Source organism: Nerophis lumbriciformis, linkage group LG11 (assembly GCF_033978685.3).
Source record: "Nerophis lumbriciformis linkage group LG11, RoL_Nlum_v2.1, whole genome shotgun sequence".
Lineage (NCBI taxonomy): Eukaryota > Metazoa > Chordata > Actinopteri > Syngnathiformes > Syngnathidae > Nerophis > Nerophis lumbriciformis.
In genome coordinates, this window is record NC_084558.2 from 32,990,839 (window position 1) to 33,012,793 (window position 21,955).

A 21,955-nucleotide genomic window follows, 5' to 3' on the forward strand; every position below is an offset into this window, starting at 1 on the left:
GTTTTGCAAATGTATTAAAAATAAAAAACTAAGAAATCACATGGACATTAATATTCACAGTCTTTGCCATGAAACTCAAAAGTGAGCTCAGTAGCATCTATTTCAACTGACCATACTTGAAGATGTTCCTACAGCTTAATTGGTTTCCAACTGTGGTAATTTCAGTTGGTTGGACATGATTTGGAAAGACACACTTGTGTATATGTAAGGTCCCGCACTTGACAATGCATGGCAGAGAGCAAATCAAGAATGAAGTCAAAGGAACTGTCTGTAGACCTACGCGCCAGGATTGAATCGAGGCAAAAAAATCTGCTGCCTTGAAGTTCCCAATGAGCACAGAGGCCTCAATCATCCGTAAATGTAAGAAGTTTGGAACCTCTAGGACTCAGACTGGAGCGACGGTTTATCTTTCAGCAGGACAACAACCCTAAGCCAAGATATCAAAGAATGGCTTTAGGACAACTCTGTAAATGTCCTTGAGTGGCCAAGCAAGAGCCGAGACTTGAATCCAGTTGAATATCTCTGGAAAGATCTGAAAATGGCGGCGCACCAACGTTTTCCATCAAACCTGATGGAGCTTGAGAAGTTCTGCAAAGAGGAATGGAACTGCCCAAAGATAGGTGTGTCAAGCTTGTACCTTCATATTCAAAAACACAAAGGTTCATCAAAAAAGAAATGAGAAAAGGCTGTAAATACTTATGTCATGTAATTTCTCAAGTTCTTTATTTTTAATACATTTGCAAAAATGTACAAAACTTTCACATTGTCATTGTCGGGTATTGTGTGTAGAATTTTGGGGACAAAAATGAATTGATTCTATTTTGGAATAAGTGAAGCGCTGTGAATACTTTCCAGATACACTGTGTTGTATTCTAGGGTGTTCAAAAGAACATTGTACACTGAACCAAAAACCGTAGCACAAAACCGTAATGAGAACTGTGCAATTTGTGAACCATTCCACCTCTAATTTGTGAGTAGTATTTTGATTGCGATATGAATCTAGACTATGCCACCCTAGTCAATTGCTCATGTGTATCATATCTAAAACCGACACTGTCACACTCTGTAAGATGTATCAGAAAAGGCTTATTTTTCAATGAAACATGGATTAGCACAATATACAGTACATGTAGTTACATGAGATAAACACACCTCTTTGGCCAACCTGCGTGCTTCGTAGTAAGGTCTCGCTTTTTCAATGCAGGCACCCAGCTGGGAACCCTGAGCATTCAGCTTCCTGGCAGAATCTGTGAGGATCTTCCTGTAGCTGGACCTTGCATCCTTAAGAGAGTATGGAAAATATAAACTACTACAGTGAGCTGAGATATGACGTTCAGTAAAGATTAAAGGTGTACGCACAATTGGTTTATACCGTGCTGTTTGGGCGCAATTCGCGCTTGCCTACGCTCACACTAAGGCTGGATTATGTGTACGTGTCTGGCTCCCACCCTCCAAACACCTCCTGCGTGCCCCTCTAAAAAAATCTAACCTCGCAACAAAGACGGCAAAGGCTGTGATTGGTCAACTTGTAGTACAATATTTCCTGTGTGCATCTAAAGTTCTAAACAGTCCCCCTAACAAAAACACTGTTTCCTCTGATTTTACAACAAGATTTACAACAAAATGGACTTTTGTAACGCATCTACTATATTTTTTGGAGAATAAGTCGCTACTTTTTCCCACACTTTGAACACTGCAGCTTATAAAATGGTGTGGCTAATTTATTGATTTTTCTTCGCTAATGGCCATAATGTTTTGTATTCAACAAATAGTTTTCAAAAGACACAAAAAAGGTGTGCTATTGTTTGTGCTGTAGCGCCATTTTTGGGACAAATTCACTCACTACAGGTGTGGCAGGTTGAACATTTACATCTTGTTTAAATGACTTGAACTGGAAGTATAACCGTTCATAGCATTTCTGCTCGAAAGGATTCTTCATTCATCAGTCCAAGCTACATTTGTAAGTTTTACAATATAACAATTCCTACTTACTAAACCGTCCCATGTGTTATGTCTGTAGGAGTGTTTTCATGCATATTTGTACGTGCTATTGTAATGTAATCAAGCAAGCGTCTTTAGCATTAGCAAATATGCTAACACGTTTGCAAGTGTCTGTGTTAGTATTATTAACCTACAATGGCATTATTTTTGTATTGTTTTAGTTTCGTAAATTCACCAAAGCGTTACTGTGTAATTGAGTCTTTTCAGCTAAGTGGAGAGCCAGCTTATGCAGGTAGTGGGTCCATGAGGACGCCTTCTGTTCTGTTTGATCAGCCATTTTACTGTCGTGTGACAGGCACCGTTTGGAAGAAAAAAGGTACGTCAATAAACGTTTTCAAAATCTTTCGTACCAGGATATATCTACGATTTATAGTCGGGTGCGAGTAATGTATGTAAAACTATATTTTTCTTAAAAAATTTGGTGGGTGCGGCTGGAATACCAGTGCGCTCTATAGCCCGGAAAGTACGGGATTAGTTCTAGCTCCAATAAAACGCCCTGTCCCTCTTTCATTGCCATTTTTTACTCAGAACTAAGGTAGCCAACAAGCTAAACAGTCGACAGTGTCGGAAGATTTCAGCGGATAATTGCTCGGCATGCGGTCTACCCATCTGCAAAATTAGAAAGCATCGTGTCAGCATTGAAAGTGACTATCGTTTGCCCTTTACTGCTGTATTACTGCAGTTTTCCAGGCTTTATTTGTAGTGTATTTTGAGCTGTCCTAATTATTTCTACTAAGAAAAGTGGTGACTGTCATTTATTACTTGCGAAAGGAGCAATCACATAAATCAAACATATTTATTAAGCACACAATTGTAGTCGCAGGTGAGCAAATGTGCCCTGGATTGGATTTTTTTGAGTCATTCTATGGTATATTTATTATTAATGTGTGAGGAGAAATCAATCACATTACATTAATTTCGGATTTTGCTACGTTGTGAGCATGAAACTGAATGTACAGTCGCGATCAAAAAATTGTACATACACTTGTAAAGAAGTGAAGTGAAGTGAATTATATTTATATAGCGCTTTTCTCTAGTGACTCAAAGTGCTTTACATAGTGAAACCCAATATCTAAGTTACATTTAAACCAGTGTGGGTGGCACTGGGAGCAGGTGGGTAAAGTGTCTTGCCCAAGGACACAACGGCAGTGACTGGGATGGCAGAAGCAGGGATCGAACCTGCAACCCTCAAGTTGCTGGCACGGCCGCTCTACCAACCGAGCTATACCGCCCCAAAGAACATAATGTCATGGCTGTCTTGAGTTTCCAATAATTTGTACAACTCTTATTTTTTTGTGATAGAGTGATTGGAGCACATACTTCTTGGTCACAAAAAACATTTATGAAGTTTGGTTATTTTATGAATTTATTATGGGTCTACTGAAAATGTGACCAAATCTGCTGGGTCAAAAGTATCCATACAGCAATGTTAATATTTGGTTAGATGTCCCTTGGTAAGTTTCACTGCAATAAGGCGCTTTTGGTAGACATCCACAAGCTTCTGGCAAGCTTCTGCTTGAATTTTTGACCACTCCACTTGACAAAATTGGTGCAGTTCAGCTACAAACCCCGTTTCCATATGAGTTGGGAAATTGTATTAGATGTAAATATAAACGGAATACAATGATTTGCAAATCCTTTTCAACCTATATTCAATTGAATGCACTACAAAGACAAGATATTTGATGTTCAAACTCATAAACTTTTTTTTTTTTTTGCAAATAATAATTAACTTAGAATTTCATGGCTGCAACACATGCCAAAGTAGTTGGGAAAGGGCATGTTCACCACTGTGTTACATAGCCTTTCCTTTTAACAACACTCAGTAAATGTTTGGGAACTGAGGAGACACATTTTTTAAGCTTCTCAGGTGGAATTGTTTCCCATTCTTGCTTGATGTACAGCTTAAGTTGTTCAACAGTCCAGGGGTCTCCGTTGTGGTATTTTAGGCTTCATAATGCGCCACACATTTTCAATGAGAGACAGGTCTGGAATATAGACAGGCCAGTCTCGTACCCGCACTCTTTTACTATGAAGCCACGTTGATGTAACACGTGGCTTGGCATTGTCTTGCTGAAATAAGCAGCAGCGTCCATGGTAACGTTGCTTGAATGGCAACATATGTTGCTCCAAAACCTGTATGTACCTTTCAGCATTAATGGCGCCTTCACAGATGTGTAAGTTACCCATGTCTTGGGCTCTAATACACCCCCATACCATCACAGATGCTGGCTTTTCAACTTTGCGCCTATAACAATCCGGATGGTTCTTTTCCTCTTTGGTCCGGAGGACACGACGTCCACAGTTTCCAAAAACAATTTGAAATGTGGACTCGTCAGACCACAGAACACTTTTCCACTTTGTATCAGTCCATCTTAGATGAGCTCAGGCCCAGCGAAGCCGACGGCGTTTCTGGGTGTTGTTGATAAACGGTTTTCGCCTTGCATAGGAGAGTTTTAACTTGCACTTACAGATGTAGCGACCAACCGTAGTTACTGACAGTGGGTTTCTGAAGTGTTCCTGAGCTCATGTGATGATATCCTTTACACACTAATGTCGCTTGTTGATGCAGTACAGCCTGAGGGATTGAAGGTCACGGGTTTAGCTGCTTACGTGCAGTGATTTCTCCAGATTCTCTGAACTCTTTGATGATATTACGGACCGTAGATGGTGAAATCCCTAAATTCCTTGCAATAGCTGGTTGAGAAAGGTTTTTCTTAAACTGTTCAACAATTTGCTCATGCATTTGTTGACAAAGTGGTGACCCTCGCCCCATCCTTGTTTGTGAATGACTGAGCATTTCATGGAATCTACTTTTATACCCAATCATGGCACCCACCTGTTCCCAATTTGCCTGTTCACCTGTGGGATGTTCCAAATAAGTGTTTGATGAGCATTCCTCAACTTTATCAGTATTTATTGCCACCTTTCCCAACTTCTTTGTCACGTGTTGCTGGCATCAAATTCTAAAGTTAATGATTATTTGCACAAAAAAAAAGTTTATCAGTTTGAACATCAAATATGTTGTATTTGTAGCATATTCAACTGAATATGGGTTGAAAATGATTTGCAAATCATTGTATTATGTTTATATTTACATCTAACACAATTTCCCAACTTAAATGGAAACGGGGTTTGTAAATTTGTTGGTTATTGGTCATTAAAGTTTTTTGTGACCAACAAGTATGTGCTCCAATCATTCTATCACAAAAAAACAAGAGTTGTAGAAATTATTGGAAACTCAAGACAGCCATGACTTTATATTCTTTACAAGTGTATGTAAACTTTTGACCATGACTGTATGTGGGGGGCGGTATAGCTCGGTTGGTAGAGCGGCCGTGCCAGCAACTTGAGGGTTGCAGGTTCGATCCCCACTTCTGCCATCCTAGTCACTGCCGTTGTGTCCTTGGGCAAAACACTTTACCCACCTGCTCCCAGTGCCACCCACACTGGTTTAAATGTAACTTAGATATTGGGTTTCACAATGTAAAGCGCTTTGAGTCACTTGAGAAAAAGCGCTTTTTCACACACAATTATGCTGTGCCCTTTTTTTGTGCTGTACCCACATTCCAATCATGACAAAGAAGTGTTATGAACTTGAGCTTGGATTAGACCACTCACACGTGCTGGAATTTTGGTATTTAGTAAAGCTCAAAGTGTGAGCACACCGCAAGATCTATTGTCAATTGAAAGTGACAACTGGTAGATATATATTTTATATTGCATACTCACATCCAACTGAAGCTCAAGCTTGTTGATCTCATCGCTGGCCTGGTTGAGGTGCTCCAGTTCCTCCTGGTAAGCACAGGGAAAGTCCTGAGGATGTTACTAGGCTACACTTTAATCAGACAGGGATCATTGAAAAATTTCAAATGAAAATATTAATTAATATAAAAAAAACAAAAAAAAACACTGGATGCCAAAATCAGTAACCTATTTAAGACTTGATTAAATGACCACACTAAAAAAATGTAAGCGATCACACGCTGATTTAACTTCTGTGATTTTTTTGTGGGTATTTTGTATTTGTGGCATTATGTTAAAAAGCAATAACAAATGTATCATCTTCTCAGAAGTTGATATTTTGAAAAATTAGCAAAAGTTTGGTTTAGTAGTGTGGTTGGATTATTAAACAACATTTGTATCCGGCTCATAAAGCAAATGCCAGTGTTTCCCCCAATCCATTTATTTTACCCCAATGAAGGTGGTGGTGGCTTGATGAAACCATTCAAACGAGGGTTGATCATATATGCAGTACTCCCGCCACCCCGCGACCTTAATCAGTGAGGCGTATGTGTCACAATGAAGCAGCAGTGGGGTGAGTAGAAGACTACTCATTCAACCCTGAAAAAGGTTTTTTTAAATAAATTGCAAAAATCGTACTTTTAACAACAACTGGACAACATAGTGTGAATGTTCTGCTCCGAGCAAGCGCTTGAGTCGTTGTTTTCTAAGCGAAGGCCACATTGATCAAGACAAGCAGCAACAACAACAGAAATCCCAGCGTGTAAGCTTCATCGCGAAGCTTGGTCCAATATTTTTAAGTAGATATTGTGCATAAAGATATTTAGTTTGTTTTGATTTAAAATTGCTGACTTCGTGATGTCTTTTGTCTTCGTGGTCATGTTTTTTTTGTCTGAGAGTAATTTTGCCCTTCAAACTCGTTTAAAGGGGAACATTATCAGCAGACCTATGTAAGCGTCAATATATACCTTGATGTTGCAGAAAAAAGACCATATATTTTTTTAACCGATTTCCGAAATCTAAATGGGTGAATTTTGGCGAATTAAACGCCTTTCTATTATTTGCTCTCGGAGCGATGATGTCACAACGTGACGTCACATCGGGAAGCAATCCGCCATTTTCTCAAACACCAAGTCAAATCAGTTCTGTTATTTTCCGTTTTTTTTCGACTGTTTTCCGTACCTTGGAGACATCATGCCTCGTCGGTGTGTTGTCGGAGGGTGTAACAACACGAACAGGGACGGATTCAAGTTGCACCAGTGGCCCAAAGATGCGAAAGTGGCAAGAAATTGGACGTTTGTTCCGCACACTTTACCGACAAAAGCTATGCTACGACAGAGATGGCAAGAATGTGTGGATATCCTGCGACACTCAAAGCAGATGCATTTCCAATGATAAAGTCAAAGAAATCTGCCGCCAGACCCCCATTGAATCTGCCGGAGTGTGTGAGCAATTCAGGGATAAAGGGCCTCGGTAGCACGGCAAGCAATGGCGGCAGTTTGTTCCCGCAGACGAGCGAGCTAAACCCCCTGGATGTCTTGGCTCACACCGTCCCTTATGCCACCGAAGATGATCAAGAGAAGAATATCGACCCTAGCTTCCCTGGCCTGCTGACATCAACTCCAAAACTGGACAGATCAGCTTTCAGGAAAAGAGAGCGATTGAGTGTATGTCTACAGAATATATTAATTGATGAAAATTGGGCTGTCTGCACTCTCAAAGTGCATGTTGTTGCCAAATGTATTTCATATGCTGTAAACGTAGTTCATAGTTGTTAGTTTCCTTTAATGCCAAACAAACACATACCAATCGTTGGTTAGAAGGCGATCGCCGAATTCGTCCCCGCTTTCTCCCGTGTCACTGGCTGTCGTGTCGTTTTCGTCGGTTTCGCTTGCATACGGTTCAAACCGATATGGCTCAATAGCTTCAGTTTCTTCTTCAATTTCGTTTTCGCTACCTGCCTCCACACTACAACCCATCCATCCATCCATTTTCTACCGCTTATTCCCTTTTCCATTTCAATACATGCGTAATCTGTTGAATCGCTTAAGCCGCTGAAATCCGAGTCTGAATCCAAGCTAATGTCGCTATAGCTTGCTGTTCTATGCGCCATGTTTGTTTGTGTTGGCATCACTATGTGACGTCACAGGAAAATGGACGGGTGTATATAACGATGGTTAAAATCAGGCACTTTGAAGCTTTTTTTAGGGATATTGCGTGATGGGTAAAATTTTGAAAAAAACTTTGAAAAATAAAATAAGCCACTGGGAACTGATTTTTAATGGTTTTAACCCTTCTGAAATTGTGATAATGTTCCCCTTTAATGGAAGTAGCGCTAAATTTGACCAGTACAGGGCGACAACGAGGTGTAGGTTTAACTGTGATACGTCATATACATTTTTTGCAATGTTTCGTGTGTGCAATGTTGTCTAATTTCTATAAGTGTAAACATTCGTAGTTTATCGTGTGAATATATTACCTTACTTGTTGTCGCCTCTGTTCGCTCTCCGAGCCACAACGTTGACGGGCGTCCACTTTGCTGCTAATCATATTTGGATGATTACAACTCTAACACTGTTCGATCCAGTTGTAGTCCTGGAGTATTACCAGTGAGAAGATATATTTTTGATGTGATGGGCTCGATGTTTTTTAACTTAATTGCCTCCATGGACCCCCAACACTAGTGGTAGAAAATGGATGGATGGGTGGATTTTACCAAACATCTTAAACAATTAAAGCATGATCATAACAATCCACATTTTGTCACGGCGCGGGCTCGAACCCGCTTTTCCCCGGCAGCTGGGTCTGCCAGTACCTCCGCTACATAACACATTTTGTGTTATTTATGCGTGAAACTGTTATCTAAACATGGGAGTGTAGCTCCTCCTCTGAATGCAAGTACTCCTAAAGCAGGAATACAAATTCTGTATTACTGAGAAATACAAAATCTGGCAAGACACAGTAGGCATTTTTTTTTTCAATAAATCATATCTGTATGTATGATATATATATATACATACAGTGTTGGCGTTAATGCACTCTTTCCCACCCGAGGCAGATTTTTTCTTTTTTTTTACTGCCCGGTTTGCTTGTTTTTTTTATTTTATTTGATCGATTATCGCTTTCCGCCTGTGTTTTGTTTAGTTTATATTTGCCGGATCAAATTTCCGTCCCCGTTATGCGTTTTTATTGGTCGGAAATTTTGATTCGCCGAAAGTTTTTTCAATCACAAATACAACTTTACCGCGAGGGGCTGTCAAAAGAAAGACTTCATGGTGAACACTAAGGTGAGTGTAAAGTCAACCTTTTTAACTTCATCCTATGCCGTGTCTCCAGTAAATGACTTGTTTAGTCTTTGAGAGTCCATGGAAACTTAACTTTTATCTCCTGCTGAAGCGACATTGTTCAAGGATGGAGACACGCTAGCTGTTAGCTTCAAGCTAACCAGGACCCGACCAGACTCCTCCGCCCCAGAAACATACTTTGTAGGTTAACAAACGGTGCGAATATGTGCCTTTTGAAGTGTTAATGTGCAAGTAGTGTTCAAAAGGAGTCTCTTGGAGAAGTGGCTGACAAGTTAGCAAGTGTCGCTCGCATCGCTGACAGTAACGTCATCACCGTCATTGTTTCCTGAAGCAGAGATGCTGACTGTCCGTTATGATAAACGCGCATGCGTCGTCATGCTCTGCTTTTTATCGATAGACTTATTAGATAACATTTTTTATTATCTATATCAGGGGTGTCAAAAGTGTGGCACGTAGCCCATTTGCGGCCCACAGCTAATGTTTTAAAGGCCCACAGCACATTCTAAAAATACTATTAAAATAAACAAAAACATAACTAAAGTGAATAAAAAAAGCTTACAAATGAAACGTAATTTAGAAAAAGTTGCAATGTTCACTAATAAAACAAAGCTGTTTTTTTTCTTTAAAACTGTCATTGCTCAAAACATAATATCGAATGAAAATCAATGTTTTTATGAATTTTTGACCTATCCAAGGCTCCGATTACTTCACATCAAATATTCCACTTTGAAAAATATTTTTGTGGAAGATTTTGCATATTTTGTGTGTTTGGCAAAAAAAAACATAATTTTCTTTAACTTAGACTTAGACAAACTTTAATGATCCACAAGGGAATTGTTCAACATCTATTAACATTCATATATACGAATACATACATAATACGTGTACAGTATATTATATATACAGATATATTATGTCTATAACATATATACAATATATAACAATTACCATGTACAATATTACAGTACAAGTGACAGCAGCAGCATAAAATAGAGAGTAGACCCAGCAGAAAATCGAAATAGACATTAAAAACAAAGACAAGTATCTAACATAGAAGGTGTCAGGTAATAGGCAGATATCATCTATTGCTGTATGGTGAGTGATTATACAGCTGGATGGAGTGTGGAATGAAGGAGTTCTTGAATCGCACAGTGCGGGAAGGAAGCTGAAGGAGCCTGTTGGAGTATGAACTGCACTGTCCCTCAATTGTCAGGTGGAGTGGGTGGGCATGATTGTCCATGATGGCCAGCAGTTTGTCCAGTGTCCTCCTGTCCCTCACTGACACAAACACCTCCAACTGCGTGCCAATAGTTTGGCCGTCTTTTCGGATCAGTTTATCAATCCGGTTTGAGTCCCTTTTGCTGGTGCTGCTCCCCCAACAAACCACTGCAAAGTACAGGGCACTGGCCACAACAGACTGATAAAATATCTCCAAAAGCTTGTTGCACACATTAAAGGACCTAAGCTTCCTCAGGAAAAAGAGTCTGCTCATGCCCTTCTTGTAAACAGCTTTGCAGTAAAAAACAACAACATAGTTTCCTTTATGAAAAAGGGCAGAAAACAAACAAACAAACAAACAAAAAACAACGTTAAAAAACACAAACTTAGAATTGACAGATAGATCTGAAGTTGACGTAGACTCTAGAGCAGGGGTGCTCATTACGTCGATCGCGAGCTACCGGTCGATCTCGGAGGGTGTGTCAGTCGATCACCAGCCAGGCATTAAAAAAATAGTCCTAAAAATGAGCGATCATAAATCTTCACTATGACATCACTTTCGTCACTTGATTGACATTCACGGCACCCGAGGGTCTTCTGAGATGACGCTGGCTGCTGCCAGCTCATTAAAAGTACCGACTGGAAGGCGAGAAACACTTTATTTCAACAGACTCTGGCGCCGTACCTGTTGTCAAAACTCCAAAGACCGACTGCACAGTTGCGCTAACAAAACAAGAGTCTCAGAAAGCTGGCGTGCACAAGCTAGCAAGCTACGGAGTTTGCCGACAATGTATTTCTTGTAAAGTGTATACAAAGGAGTACGGAAGCTGGACAAACAAGATGCCAAAAACCAACCACTTTCATGTGGTATTGGACAGAAAGGAGGACTTTTTTCTCCTCCATTCGAAAATGCGGACGTTTTTAGCACCACTGTCTGATTCCAATCAATGCAAGTCATCAGAATCAGGTAATACACCAACTTATATTCTTGTCTTCATGAAAGAAAGGAATCTATATGTGTTAAACATGCCTGTATTATCTTTAAACACCTTAACTTGTTAACAATATTAACTATATGTGTTAAACATGATTGCATTATCTTTAAACACCTTTAACTTATTAACAATATTAACTATATGTGTTAAACATGCTTGTATTATCATTAAACACCTTTAACTTGTTAACAATATTAACTACATGTGTTAAACATGCTTGTATTATCTTTAAACACCTTTAACTTATTAATAATATTAACTATATGTATTAAACATGCTTGTATTATCATTAAACACCTTTAACTTGTTAACAATATTAACTATATGTATTAAACATGCTTGTATTATCTTTAAACACCTTTAACTTGTTAACAATATTAACTATATGTATTAAACATACTTGTATTATCATTAAACACCTTTAATTTATTAACAATATTAACTATATGTATTAAACATTCTTGTATTATCATTAAACAACTTTAATTTATTAACAATATTAACTATGTGTTAAACATGATTGCATTATCATTAAACACCTTTAATTTATTAACAATATTAACTATATGTGTTAAACATGCTGCTTGCATTATTATTAAACACCTTTAACTTATTAACAAAAACATATATTTCATAAATAAGTAAATATAAATTATATATATGAATGAGGTAGATCCCCACGACTTGATCAATTAAAAAGTAGCTCGCCTGCAGAAAAAGTGTGAGCACCCCTGCTCTAGAGATTTAAGCGTTAAATAAATAATGTATGTATGGCCTGTCACACCATTATCATCATTTCATGATCGAAGCAAAAAACTTTTTACACTTTGATTCTGAAATAAATACACCTAAAACTTATTAAATACAAATATAAAAAAACTACTGGCAGCGGTAAGGTTTAGATCCATGAAGGAAAGAAGTAAGTGAATGAACGTGTATAACTGAATAAATGGTAAATAAATGGTAAATGGGTTATACTTGTATAGCACTTTTCTACCTTCAAGGTAATCAAAGCGCTTTGATACTATTTCCACATTCACCAATTCACACACACATTCACACACTGATGGCGGGAGCTGCCATGCAAGGCGCTAACCGCGACCAATCAGGAGCAAGGGTGAAGTGTCTTGTTCAAGGACACAACGGACGTGACTAGGATGGTAGAAGGTGGGGATCGAACCAGCAACCCTCAGGTTGCTGGCACGGCCACTCTCCCAACTGCGCCACGCCGTCCCCAATACATTTACATATGCATAAAAATGTGGGTTTTTTTGTATTATTTTTTTAATGAACATTTATGACAACCTTTTAACAGGATAATGCATACATTTATCTTTTGTTTTCAAAACGGTTACAAAAAATTGGGACCCCAAAAATTTACTGTGGGACCCTATGTTTATTTATGACTTGATGGGGTCCCTGGAACCCCATTTTGAAAATTCCTAGCGCCAACACTGTATATATATATATATATATATATATATATATATATATATATATATATATATATATATATATATATATACAGTATATATATATATATATATATATATATATATATATATATATATATACACACACACACACACACACACATAAAGGGCTCAAATTTAACCACAGCAACCACGGCAAGTGGCGCGACCGCCCTCGTGACTTGCCGTAATGGCCAAAAAAATTGACCAGCGTCGGCGGCAAGAACATGCCGTGAACGCCCTTGACATTTTACTTGTTAATGGACTAGGGATGTAACGGTACACAGTGTAATGATAATTTGCGATAAAATTCCAGACGGTTAGTAATACCGTCTAATTTTTTAATTACCGAAAAACAGTCATTTATTAATGCATTTTAGGCAACAGAAAGTCAGCCGCATGCGCACTAGCGTCGTTTGGCTTGATAATAATGGCGGACAAACTACACAGACTTTGCTCCGGAGAGTTCCTCTCGGAGTAAACGGAGCCAAGTGCTTGGTTTAACGCCATTTTTCCCTCGCTTTCCCCGGCATGCGTTAAAGAGCGCACTGCTGTTAGATGGCGACAGTTGTGGACATTATTGGAGACAGACGCACTTGTCCCCACACTACAAGTATACAGCGAAGGAGAAAACTATTTGATGTTGCTTTTATTTCCTCAACACAGCGTCCATCAGCTGCTGTGACTGAGAGTTAATGAGGTGAGGAAACATGCAGCAGGTGATGTGTCGTGAACGTTGTCACAACTTGTTTATAAAGTCTTTAGTTTGTTTACTGGGATGCTCACTCGTCCGTTATTTAACTGCAAACTGTATTAGTGAGCCTGGTTACATGTACATTTCCAAATTTTTTTGGTCCCGTGCTGTTCAGTTTTCCCTTGGGGAAAAAGGTTTGCACTGCACATGTAAACGCGTGAAATCAACCGTTCCGGGCCCCAACCTATGTGCGGAGGAACCGTTTTGGACTGCTGAGGTACGCCTGTCCACAATCGTTTAATCACACATGTATACACCCGAGACCTGTTTACTCTGACATCGGACGGAACGTCATCACGTTTACGGTGTTACGTCGAGTGACACTTCAAAAGCGAAGCGGGAGAGACATGAGAAGGAGGAAGGAGAAGGAGAAATACAAACAAACAGCATGGCGAGCAAAAGTCAGCATTACTGGTGTGACGAGGAGACTACGGTCTGCCTTAGCATTCTGAAAGAACTTAACATTATGGCGCATATAGATGGAAGAAAGCACAGGAACGGTGACATTTATAAAAATGTGTGTGAAGACTTGCGTGATGCTGGCTATGTTCGGACAACCGAGCAGGTTAAGTGTCCAACGCTCAAGATGGCATACTATAAGGCCAAAAAACAGAACAACACCAGCGGCTGGAATCCTGTCGAATTTGTCCATTACGACCTAATGGACGAATTATTGGGGAATAGACCGCTGACCTTGGCAGCAGAGGAGTCAAGCGGAGTGGATGTCGGCTTCGAGGGCGGCCACGTTGTCGACGACGACCACCAGTAGGTTTGGCTAACATTATCCAACTTGCTAGCAAAAGTAAAACCATTTTAGAACAAGCCAAATACTAACCCTAGGCGCTAACACACACACACTGAAGCCATAATGTAATCTATTTATAGGCTTTCTGCTAGTGACCCCTACTTCACATGTAAACAGCATACGCTAGTTCTCGCAGCGCATGTAAACACCGTAAACTAGGGCTGGGCGATATGGCCTTTTATTAATATCTCGATATTTTTAGGCCATGTCACGATACACGATATATATCTCGATATTTTGCCTTAGCCTCGAAATAACACTTGATGCATATAATCACACCAGTATGATGATTCTGTGTGTCTACATTAAAACATTCTTGTTCATACTTCATTAATATATGCTTATTTTTAACTTTCATGCAGAGAGGGAAATCACAACTAAGTCAATTTACCAAAACTGTATTTATTAAACAGTTATTATGCAGTGGCACAGACATTCATGTCATTTCCAAAACAGAAAGTGCAAGATTGTCAGAGATATTTTAAAACAAGCTATAAGTGCACTTTGTGAATGATGTCACCAAGATGACATATCAAAACAACACTAAATTAAAGTGTACTTTTTGTATAGAACGCCACTACAATAGTTAAAAACAAATAAAGTGCACTTTTGTGCATGATGTCACACAAGATATTTCAATAACTGTCAAATAAAAATGAGCTGCATAATAGGTTCCTGCGGACATTATCTCCTTCTGTTGTTGACTTTTTTTTTTCATACTGGAAATAGTTGCTTCGGCATTTTGTTGGTGTGGCACCGGCCGTAGATGTTGACATGCAGAGTTTCAAGCACTCTCTAGCGGGTGACTTTTCAAATGATGCTACATTAGCAGTGCTGCTACTTTTTGTAGCAACGCTTGTGCCGCATAAATGTTGAACATATTCACGCTTGAAGCCAAACCACCGCGGGACGATGGATCCCGTGCTGTTTTCGTGGTAATTAATTGTTCCTCCATTTGTTACCAGATTCGCACCTTCTCTCTCTCGTATTACCACTCGTACCAAAGCTAACGTTACCATGTCGCTACCTCACTGCTCCGCGGCAGCGTGTGACGTTGCACACGTGACGTATGTAAGAAGGTGCGCTTGTTTAAATCTCTGAGAAGGAGAGACAAGAAAGAGTGGGAAACGCATGCAGTGTAATGCCCGCAGCTTTCTGTATCGCACAGAGACAAACCCGCGATATATCGAGTATATCGATATATCGCCAAGCCCTACCGTAAACCTAACAATTGGAAAACTGAACAGCAGGGGACCAAAAACGTTTGGATATGCCCATGTCACCGCAGTCAGTGTTCAAATAACATCAGTACTAGCTAAAATGATTTGTCATCTCATCAAACTGAATGCAGGCTGCGAAGATTGTGTATTCGATGTGTGGGGTGTCACTCCTGTTTTTTTTGTTGGCCAAATTGTTGTACTGAACCACTAGGAGGCGTTTGAAAAGAACAAATCTTGTTTATTAGACTTAATCTTCATTAGCCAAACTGCTTTGCGTTTTATTTGGATATTCAAAAGTAAACGCCATTACTTGGTTTGTTTTCATGTCACAAAGGTATTACTTCAAAAAACATTCATGTGACACAGCATTTTGTTAATGTTTTATTGTGTATAGTTAATTCCTATAAGACCTATAAGTTAATTCTGTTCAAACTCTTAATGGATCTGTCCCAATACAGCATCTACATGTACATATAAATGTACAAAACTTAAAAAAAAAAAAAAAAAAAAAATTTAAATAAATACCTACCTCTATCAAAATGTCAAAATATAGATAAAGGCTTCATGTAATGACAAAAAGCTGACAAGTTGATATTATTAAAGAATTTTAAAAATATATATTTGTATTTAGATATATGGATAACATTTATCTATAGCCTTTTTGTTAGACATTACAAATTACATGATGGTTCACACCCCAACACTGATTTACCTCTCAATCAGTAATCATGATTTCAGTATTGATAACAATAATCTTAATTATTACTTTTGCCTTTATTGCCAGCCCTAGATCTCATACATATATATGGATGCTTTGGAGCCCCTGCCTCGAAAGAAAATAATGTTTGGTGCCCTTCTAACGTGCCTTGGTGCCCTAAAATATGAGCCGGGACAGTGGCCAAGGCACCAATTGTGCACACTCAATGTAGTTATAGCCTTTGTACTTTGTATTTTAGTCGACAGAATTTACTATAATTTTAGTCGACTAAAATGTTGAGTAATTTAGTGGAATAAAACTAAATCAATTTAGATGACTAAAACTAAAATACATTTTCGTCAAAATACTATGACTACAATTAAATTAACAACTACTGTCAAAATTAACACAGGTTGGATGACTGCTTTTTACTTTTACTCTATTCATCTAAGGTAACGGTATTCTTACTTGGATACAATTTCTGGCTACTCTACCGACCACTGTTAGAGTTACAGTAACTGCATTGTGGAGACTATCAATAAAGAACTTCCAGTTTGTAAGTTTTCCAGGGGTGTACAAAGTACAACCTGTGTTATATCCTCGTAATAAAATAAGCAGCAACAATTGACAAATACAGCAAAATGATATGATATAACAAGAAAAAGATAAGTTGATACGAACACATATTTGCCTTTAAATATACAGTACTGGCCAAAAGTTTGGACACACCTTCTCATTTCAATGTGTTTTCTCTATTTTCATGACTATTTACATTGTAGATTGTCACTGAAGGCATCAAAACCATGAAGCTCATCGAGAGAATGCCAAGAGTGTGCAAAGCAGTAGTCAGAGCAAAGGGTGGATATTTTGAAGAAACTAGAATATAAAACATGTTTTTAATTATTTCACCTTTTTTTGTTAAGTACATAACTGCACTGTGGTTCATTCATAGTTTTGATGCCTACAGTGACAATCTACAATGTAAATAGTCATGAAAATAAAAAAACGCATAGAATGAGAAGGTGTGTCCAAAGTTTTGGCCTGTACTATATGTATACTTCTTCTTTTTTTAGCTTTTTAAGAAAATACATACATCATAGCCAATTAGGCAAATATACGATGACGTCATATTGACACTGTCCCTGACCACACCTGCGCCGCCACTAATAGGTTGCCAATCTGTGGAAAACACTATCTCAGGGGTGTCAAACTCAAATACAGAGTGGGCCAAAATTTAAAACTGAACAAAGCCGCGGGCCAAGGTTGAACAAATTAACCTTTTAATAGGGACCCAAACAAGTTTTGCATTGAATAGTGAACAAGCAAGGCTTACATAACTTTATAGTGACATGCAAAATCAAGTTTCAAATAATAATACTAATAATTCAAAAATATCAATGGCATATCAAATACAATTTAAATAAAAATTGAATGCCTCTTTTCTATTCGCAGCCTTCTGAGGTAAATATCAACATTAACTTTTTCCGCAGGCTAATACGTTTGAAAATAAAAGAAAAATGAATAAATCAACCATTCAAGCCTTTTTACTGCTCAGTTTGCGACATACTGATCTAATCTGATGTGCCTAAGCCAGATACCTGGCATCTTTTCTGGGATGCTAGTTCATTAATGTCGGGGCTCAGGTGGGCGGGGTTGGGGGGGCGGGGATTGGTGGTAGCGGGTGGGGGGGGGGGGGCGTCCCGGAAGAGTTAGTGCTGCAAGGGGTTCTGGGTATTTGTTCTGTTGTGTTTATGTTGTGTTACGGTGCGGATGTTCTCCCGAAATGTGTTTGACATTCTTGTTTGGCGTGGTTTCACAGTGTGGCGCATATTAGTAACAGTGTTAAAGTTGTTTATGCGGCCATCCTCAGTGTGACCTGTATGGCTGTTGATCAAGTATGCTTGCATTCACTTATGTGTGTGTAGAAGCCGCATATATCATGTGACAGGGGTCGGCACGCTGTTTGTATGAAGGAAAAGCAGACGTGACGACAGGTTATAGAGGACGCTAAAGGCGGTGCCTTTAAGGCACGCCCCCAATATTGTTGTCCAGGTGGAAATCGGGAGAAATTTGGGAGAATGGTTGCCCTGGCAAGTATGAGTATTAGCGGTGAATGCGGTGTTACAGCGGCACCGCCGCTGTATAATACCGGCGGGCGGGCCAGCTCTAATGTTAATTTGATATTGCCTCAAGGGCCAAATGAAATTACACGGCGGACCAAATTTGGCCCGCGGGCCAGAGTTTGACACCCATGCACTATCTTGACATCACCAAACTTTAACATTGGGAGAAAGTCGAATGATCCAATAATACTTTGGCTTAGGAAAAAGGTTATTTCTGAAGAACAAATACATCTAGAGGAGGGTATTAAGTGAGGTGTTTGTGATGCTAAACACTGCAGCATTTTGTCTTGATGAGCCAGAGGATTTTTAGTAGAATAGAAGGCGTTTGAAATACGTAACATTGATTCAAATTTTGCATACAAAATGTCTCATTGATTCCTACCTGAATTCTCGGGTCCAGCTCCTCCTCGTATTTACCAACATCCTCATCACCACGTTTCACCTGGTCCTCAACCTCTCCGCCATATTCACATTTCTCATCCTTCAACATTACAGCTTCGTCTCCGCCTCTTCGCCTGAGCATCACCGTGCCGCCATTCCCGCCTTTCGCCTCCTCCCCCGGCGTGTTCTCTCGCATGTCCGCCCGTTTATGGCACCCTGCGTCGGTCCGAGTTTCACGCGAGGTCCCGGGCTCCATACGCGGCCTGTCGCCTAGCGTTCGGACCGCGTGAGTTCCTCCACAAAAAACAAGATTTTTCAGGCGACCTTTGCTTTCTTCCACGCTGCGACTCAGCGACGAGTTGTTTGGCGAGACCGCTCCGTCCTGCCAACGCTAGCCAAACGTGCTACATGCCAACAAGCTTCCCGTCTTCTCTCGGAGGTGCCGAGAGCAAATTGACAATAAAAAAAAAAAATGTCGCTTTGCATTTGTTGCCCTCTAAAACAATGTAATACAACTGCGCAGCGAGGGATCTTGAACGTCATCCTCTCACACATGGTGGAGGACAGGCAAGGGTGGCATCTATGGGGCACAGAATGATTTCAAAATGGCTTATATTAAATTACACACATAGTAGGGCTGCGAATCTTTGGGTGTCCCACGATTCGATTCAATATCGATTCTTGGGGTCACGATTCGATTATAAATCGATTCTCGATTCAACAACGATATTTTTCCGATTCAAAACAATTCTCTATAGGATTTCAGCAGGATCTACCCCAGTCTGCTGACATGCAAGCAGAGTAGTAGATTTTTGTAAAAAGCTTTTATAATTGTAAAGGCAATGATTTATCAACTGATTGCAATAATGTAAATTTGTTTTAACTATTAAATGAACCAAAACACTATTGTTCATTTTTATTTTTTTATTTTTTTTATAAATGTCTAATGATAATGTCAATGAGGGATTTTTAATCACTGCTATGTTGAAATTGTTACTAATATTGATACTGTTGTTGATCATATTCATTTTTGTTTCACTACTTTTGGATTGTTCTGTGTCGTGTTTGTGTCTCCTCTCAACTGCTCTGTTTATTGCTGTTCTGAGTGTTGCTGGGTCGGGTTTGGTTTTGGAATTGGATTGCATTTTTATGGTATTGCTGTGTATTGTTTTGTTGAATTGATTAATAAAAAAGAAAAAAAAAAGAAAATCGATTTTTAAAAAATGAGAATCGATACTGAATCATACAACGTGAGAATGGCGATTTGAATTCGAATCATTTTTTTCCCACACCCCTAACACATAGTACCATAAATGAAAAAATAATGTGATACTTGTTGCATCAGTTTGGGTTAAATGACTTACAGTGCATCCGGAATGATTCACAGCACTTTACTTTTTTCATGCCTTACGTTACAGTAGGTGTGTCCAAAGTGTGGCCCGGCTGCCATTTGCGGCCCGGAGATAATGTTATAACAGCTTGCGGCACATTTAAAAAATAATACTACAAAATAAAAAACATTAACAAGTGGAACGAGATGAGGCAATTCCTGAAGGAATTGCGTTTGAATAATAACTGGGATTTATATAGCGCTTTTCTAAGTACCCAAAGTCGCTTTACATGTAGAACCCATCAATCATTCACACCTGGTGGTGGTAAGCTACTTTCATAGCCACAGCTGCCCTGGGGTAGACTGACGGAAGCGTGGCTGCAATTTGCGCCAACGGCCCCTCCGACCACCACCTATCACTCATCATTCAATTCACCGGTGTGAGTGGCACCGGGGGCAAAGGGTGAAGTGTCCCGCCCAAGGACACAACGGCAGCGATTTTTGGATGGTAAGAGGCGGGGAGCGAACCTGCAACCCTCAGGTTTCTGGCACGGTTGCTCTACCCACTACGCCATGCCGCCACTAAATGCTCCAATGCTGAAGTTGAACTGAAATGCTGACAGAATGTAGTATGGATTAGGGTTGTACGGTATACCGGTATTAGTATAGTACCGCAATACTAATTAATCATATTCGGTACTATACTGCCTCTGAAAAGTACCGGTCCGCCACCTTCCCGTCGTCCTCACGTCGTGTTTACGAGCAGAGGAGCATGTTCGGCAGCGCACAATCACGGAGTACTTACAAGCAGACACAGTGTGTAGACAGAAAAGGGAGAATAAACGCATTTTGGCTTAAAAACTAACGATAAAGGTAAAGCTATAACACTGAAACACCCTCAGGAAGAGGTGCTTTAAGACAAGGCTAGCTAGCTAGCAACTAACATGCATCCGCATTAGGCTGTGTTTTAGCTACTTCTAAATCACTAACCCTCGCATCCACGGCGACAAATAAAATACATTCTTACAAGTATCATCCCTGCAGGAAGAGGAATAGCTAAACCTTCTTCACTACACACCGTAGCTCACCGGCGTCTAAATGTAAACAAACGCCATTGGTGGATCTACACCTGACAACCACTGTAATGATACCAAGTATAAGAGCGTTTTTAGTCGATACTACTATGGTTACGTCGATATTTTTTGGCATCACAACATCTTCTTTCGTTTTTTTTTAATTCATATTATGTTTATAAACTCAGGAAATATGTCCCTGGACACATGAGGACTTTGAATATGACCAATGTATGGTCCTGTAACTACTTGGTATCGGATTGATACCCACATTTGTGGTGTCATCCAAAACTAATGTAAAGTATCAAATAACAGAAGAATAAGTGATTATTACATTTTAACAGAAGTGTAGATAGAACATGTTAAAAGAGAAAGTAAGCAGATATTAACAGTAAATGAACAAGTAGATGAATAATTCATTTTCTACCACTTGTCCCTAATAATTTTGACAAAATAATAGAATGGAAAATGACACGATTTGTTACTGCAAATGTCAGCAAACTAATTAGGAGCCTTTGTTTGTTTACTTACTACTAAAAGACAAGTTGTCTTGTATGTTCACTATTTTATTTAAGGACAAACTTGCAATAAGAAACATATATTTAATGTAAGATTTTTTTGTTCAAATATAGCCAATAATGCAATTTTTTGTTGTCCCCTTTATTTAGAAAAGTATCGAAAAGTACCAAAAAATATTGAAATAATTTTAGTACCGGTACCAGTACCAAAATATTGGTATCGGGACAACACTAGTATGAATGTAAGAATAGTTTGAATGTTGAAAGGTTTGAATTTCCAAGAAAAACGGAATTTGGTTCCGAACTTGGGAAAGTGTTG

The 21,955-nt window shown here is 39.2% G+C and overlaps 1 protein-coding gene across 1 annotated transcript in view; it reads right to left on the minus strand.

The window, feature by feature from the left end:
* sh3bp5lb (SH3-binding domain protein 5-like, b) overlaps nt 1-19,504 on the minus strand; it is a 69,855-nt gene extending 50,351 nt beyond the window's left edge. Inside the window, exons 1-3 of the mRNA XM_061966775.2 lie at nt 18,717-19,504; nt 5,734-5,796; nt 1,153-1,281 (exon numbers count right to left, since the gene is read on the minus strand). Of these exons, the coding sequence (XP_061822759.1) occupies nt 1,153-1,281; nt 5,734-5,796; nt 18,717-18,971 (447 nt within the window). The 5' untranslated portion in view covers nt 18,972-19,504. The remainder of the gene's footprint in view (nt 1-1,152; nt 1,282-5,733; nt 5,797-18,716) is intronic.
* Between the last annotated feature and the right edge of the window lie 2,451 nt (nt 19,505-21,955).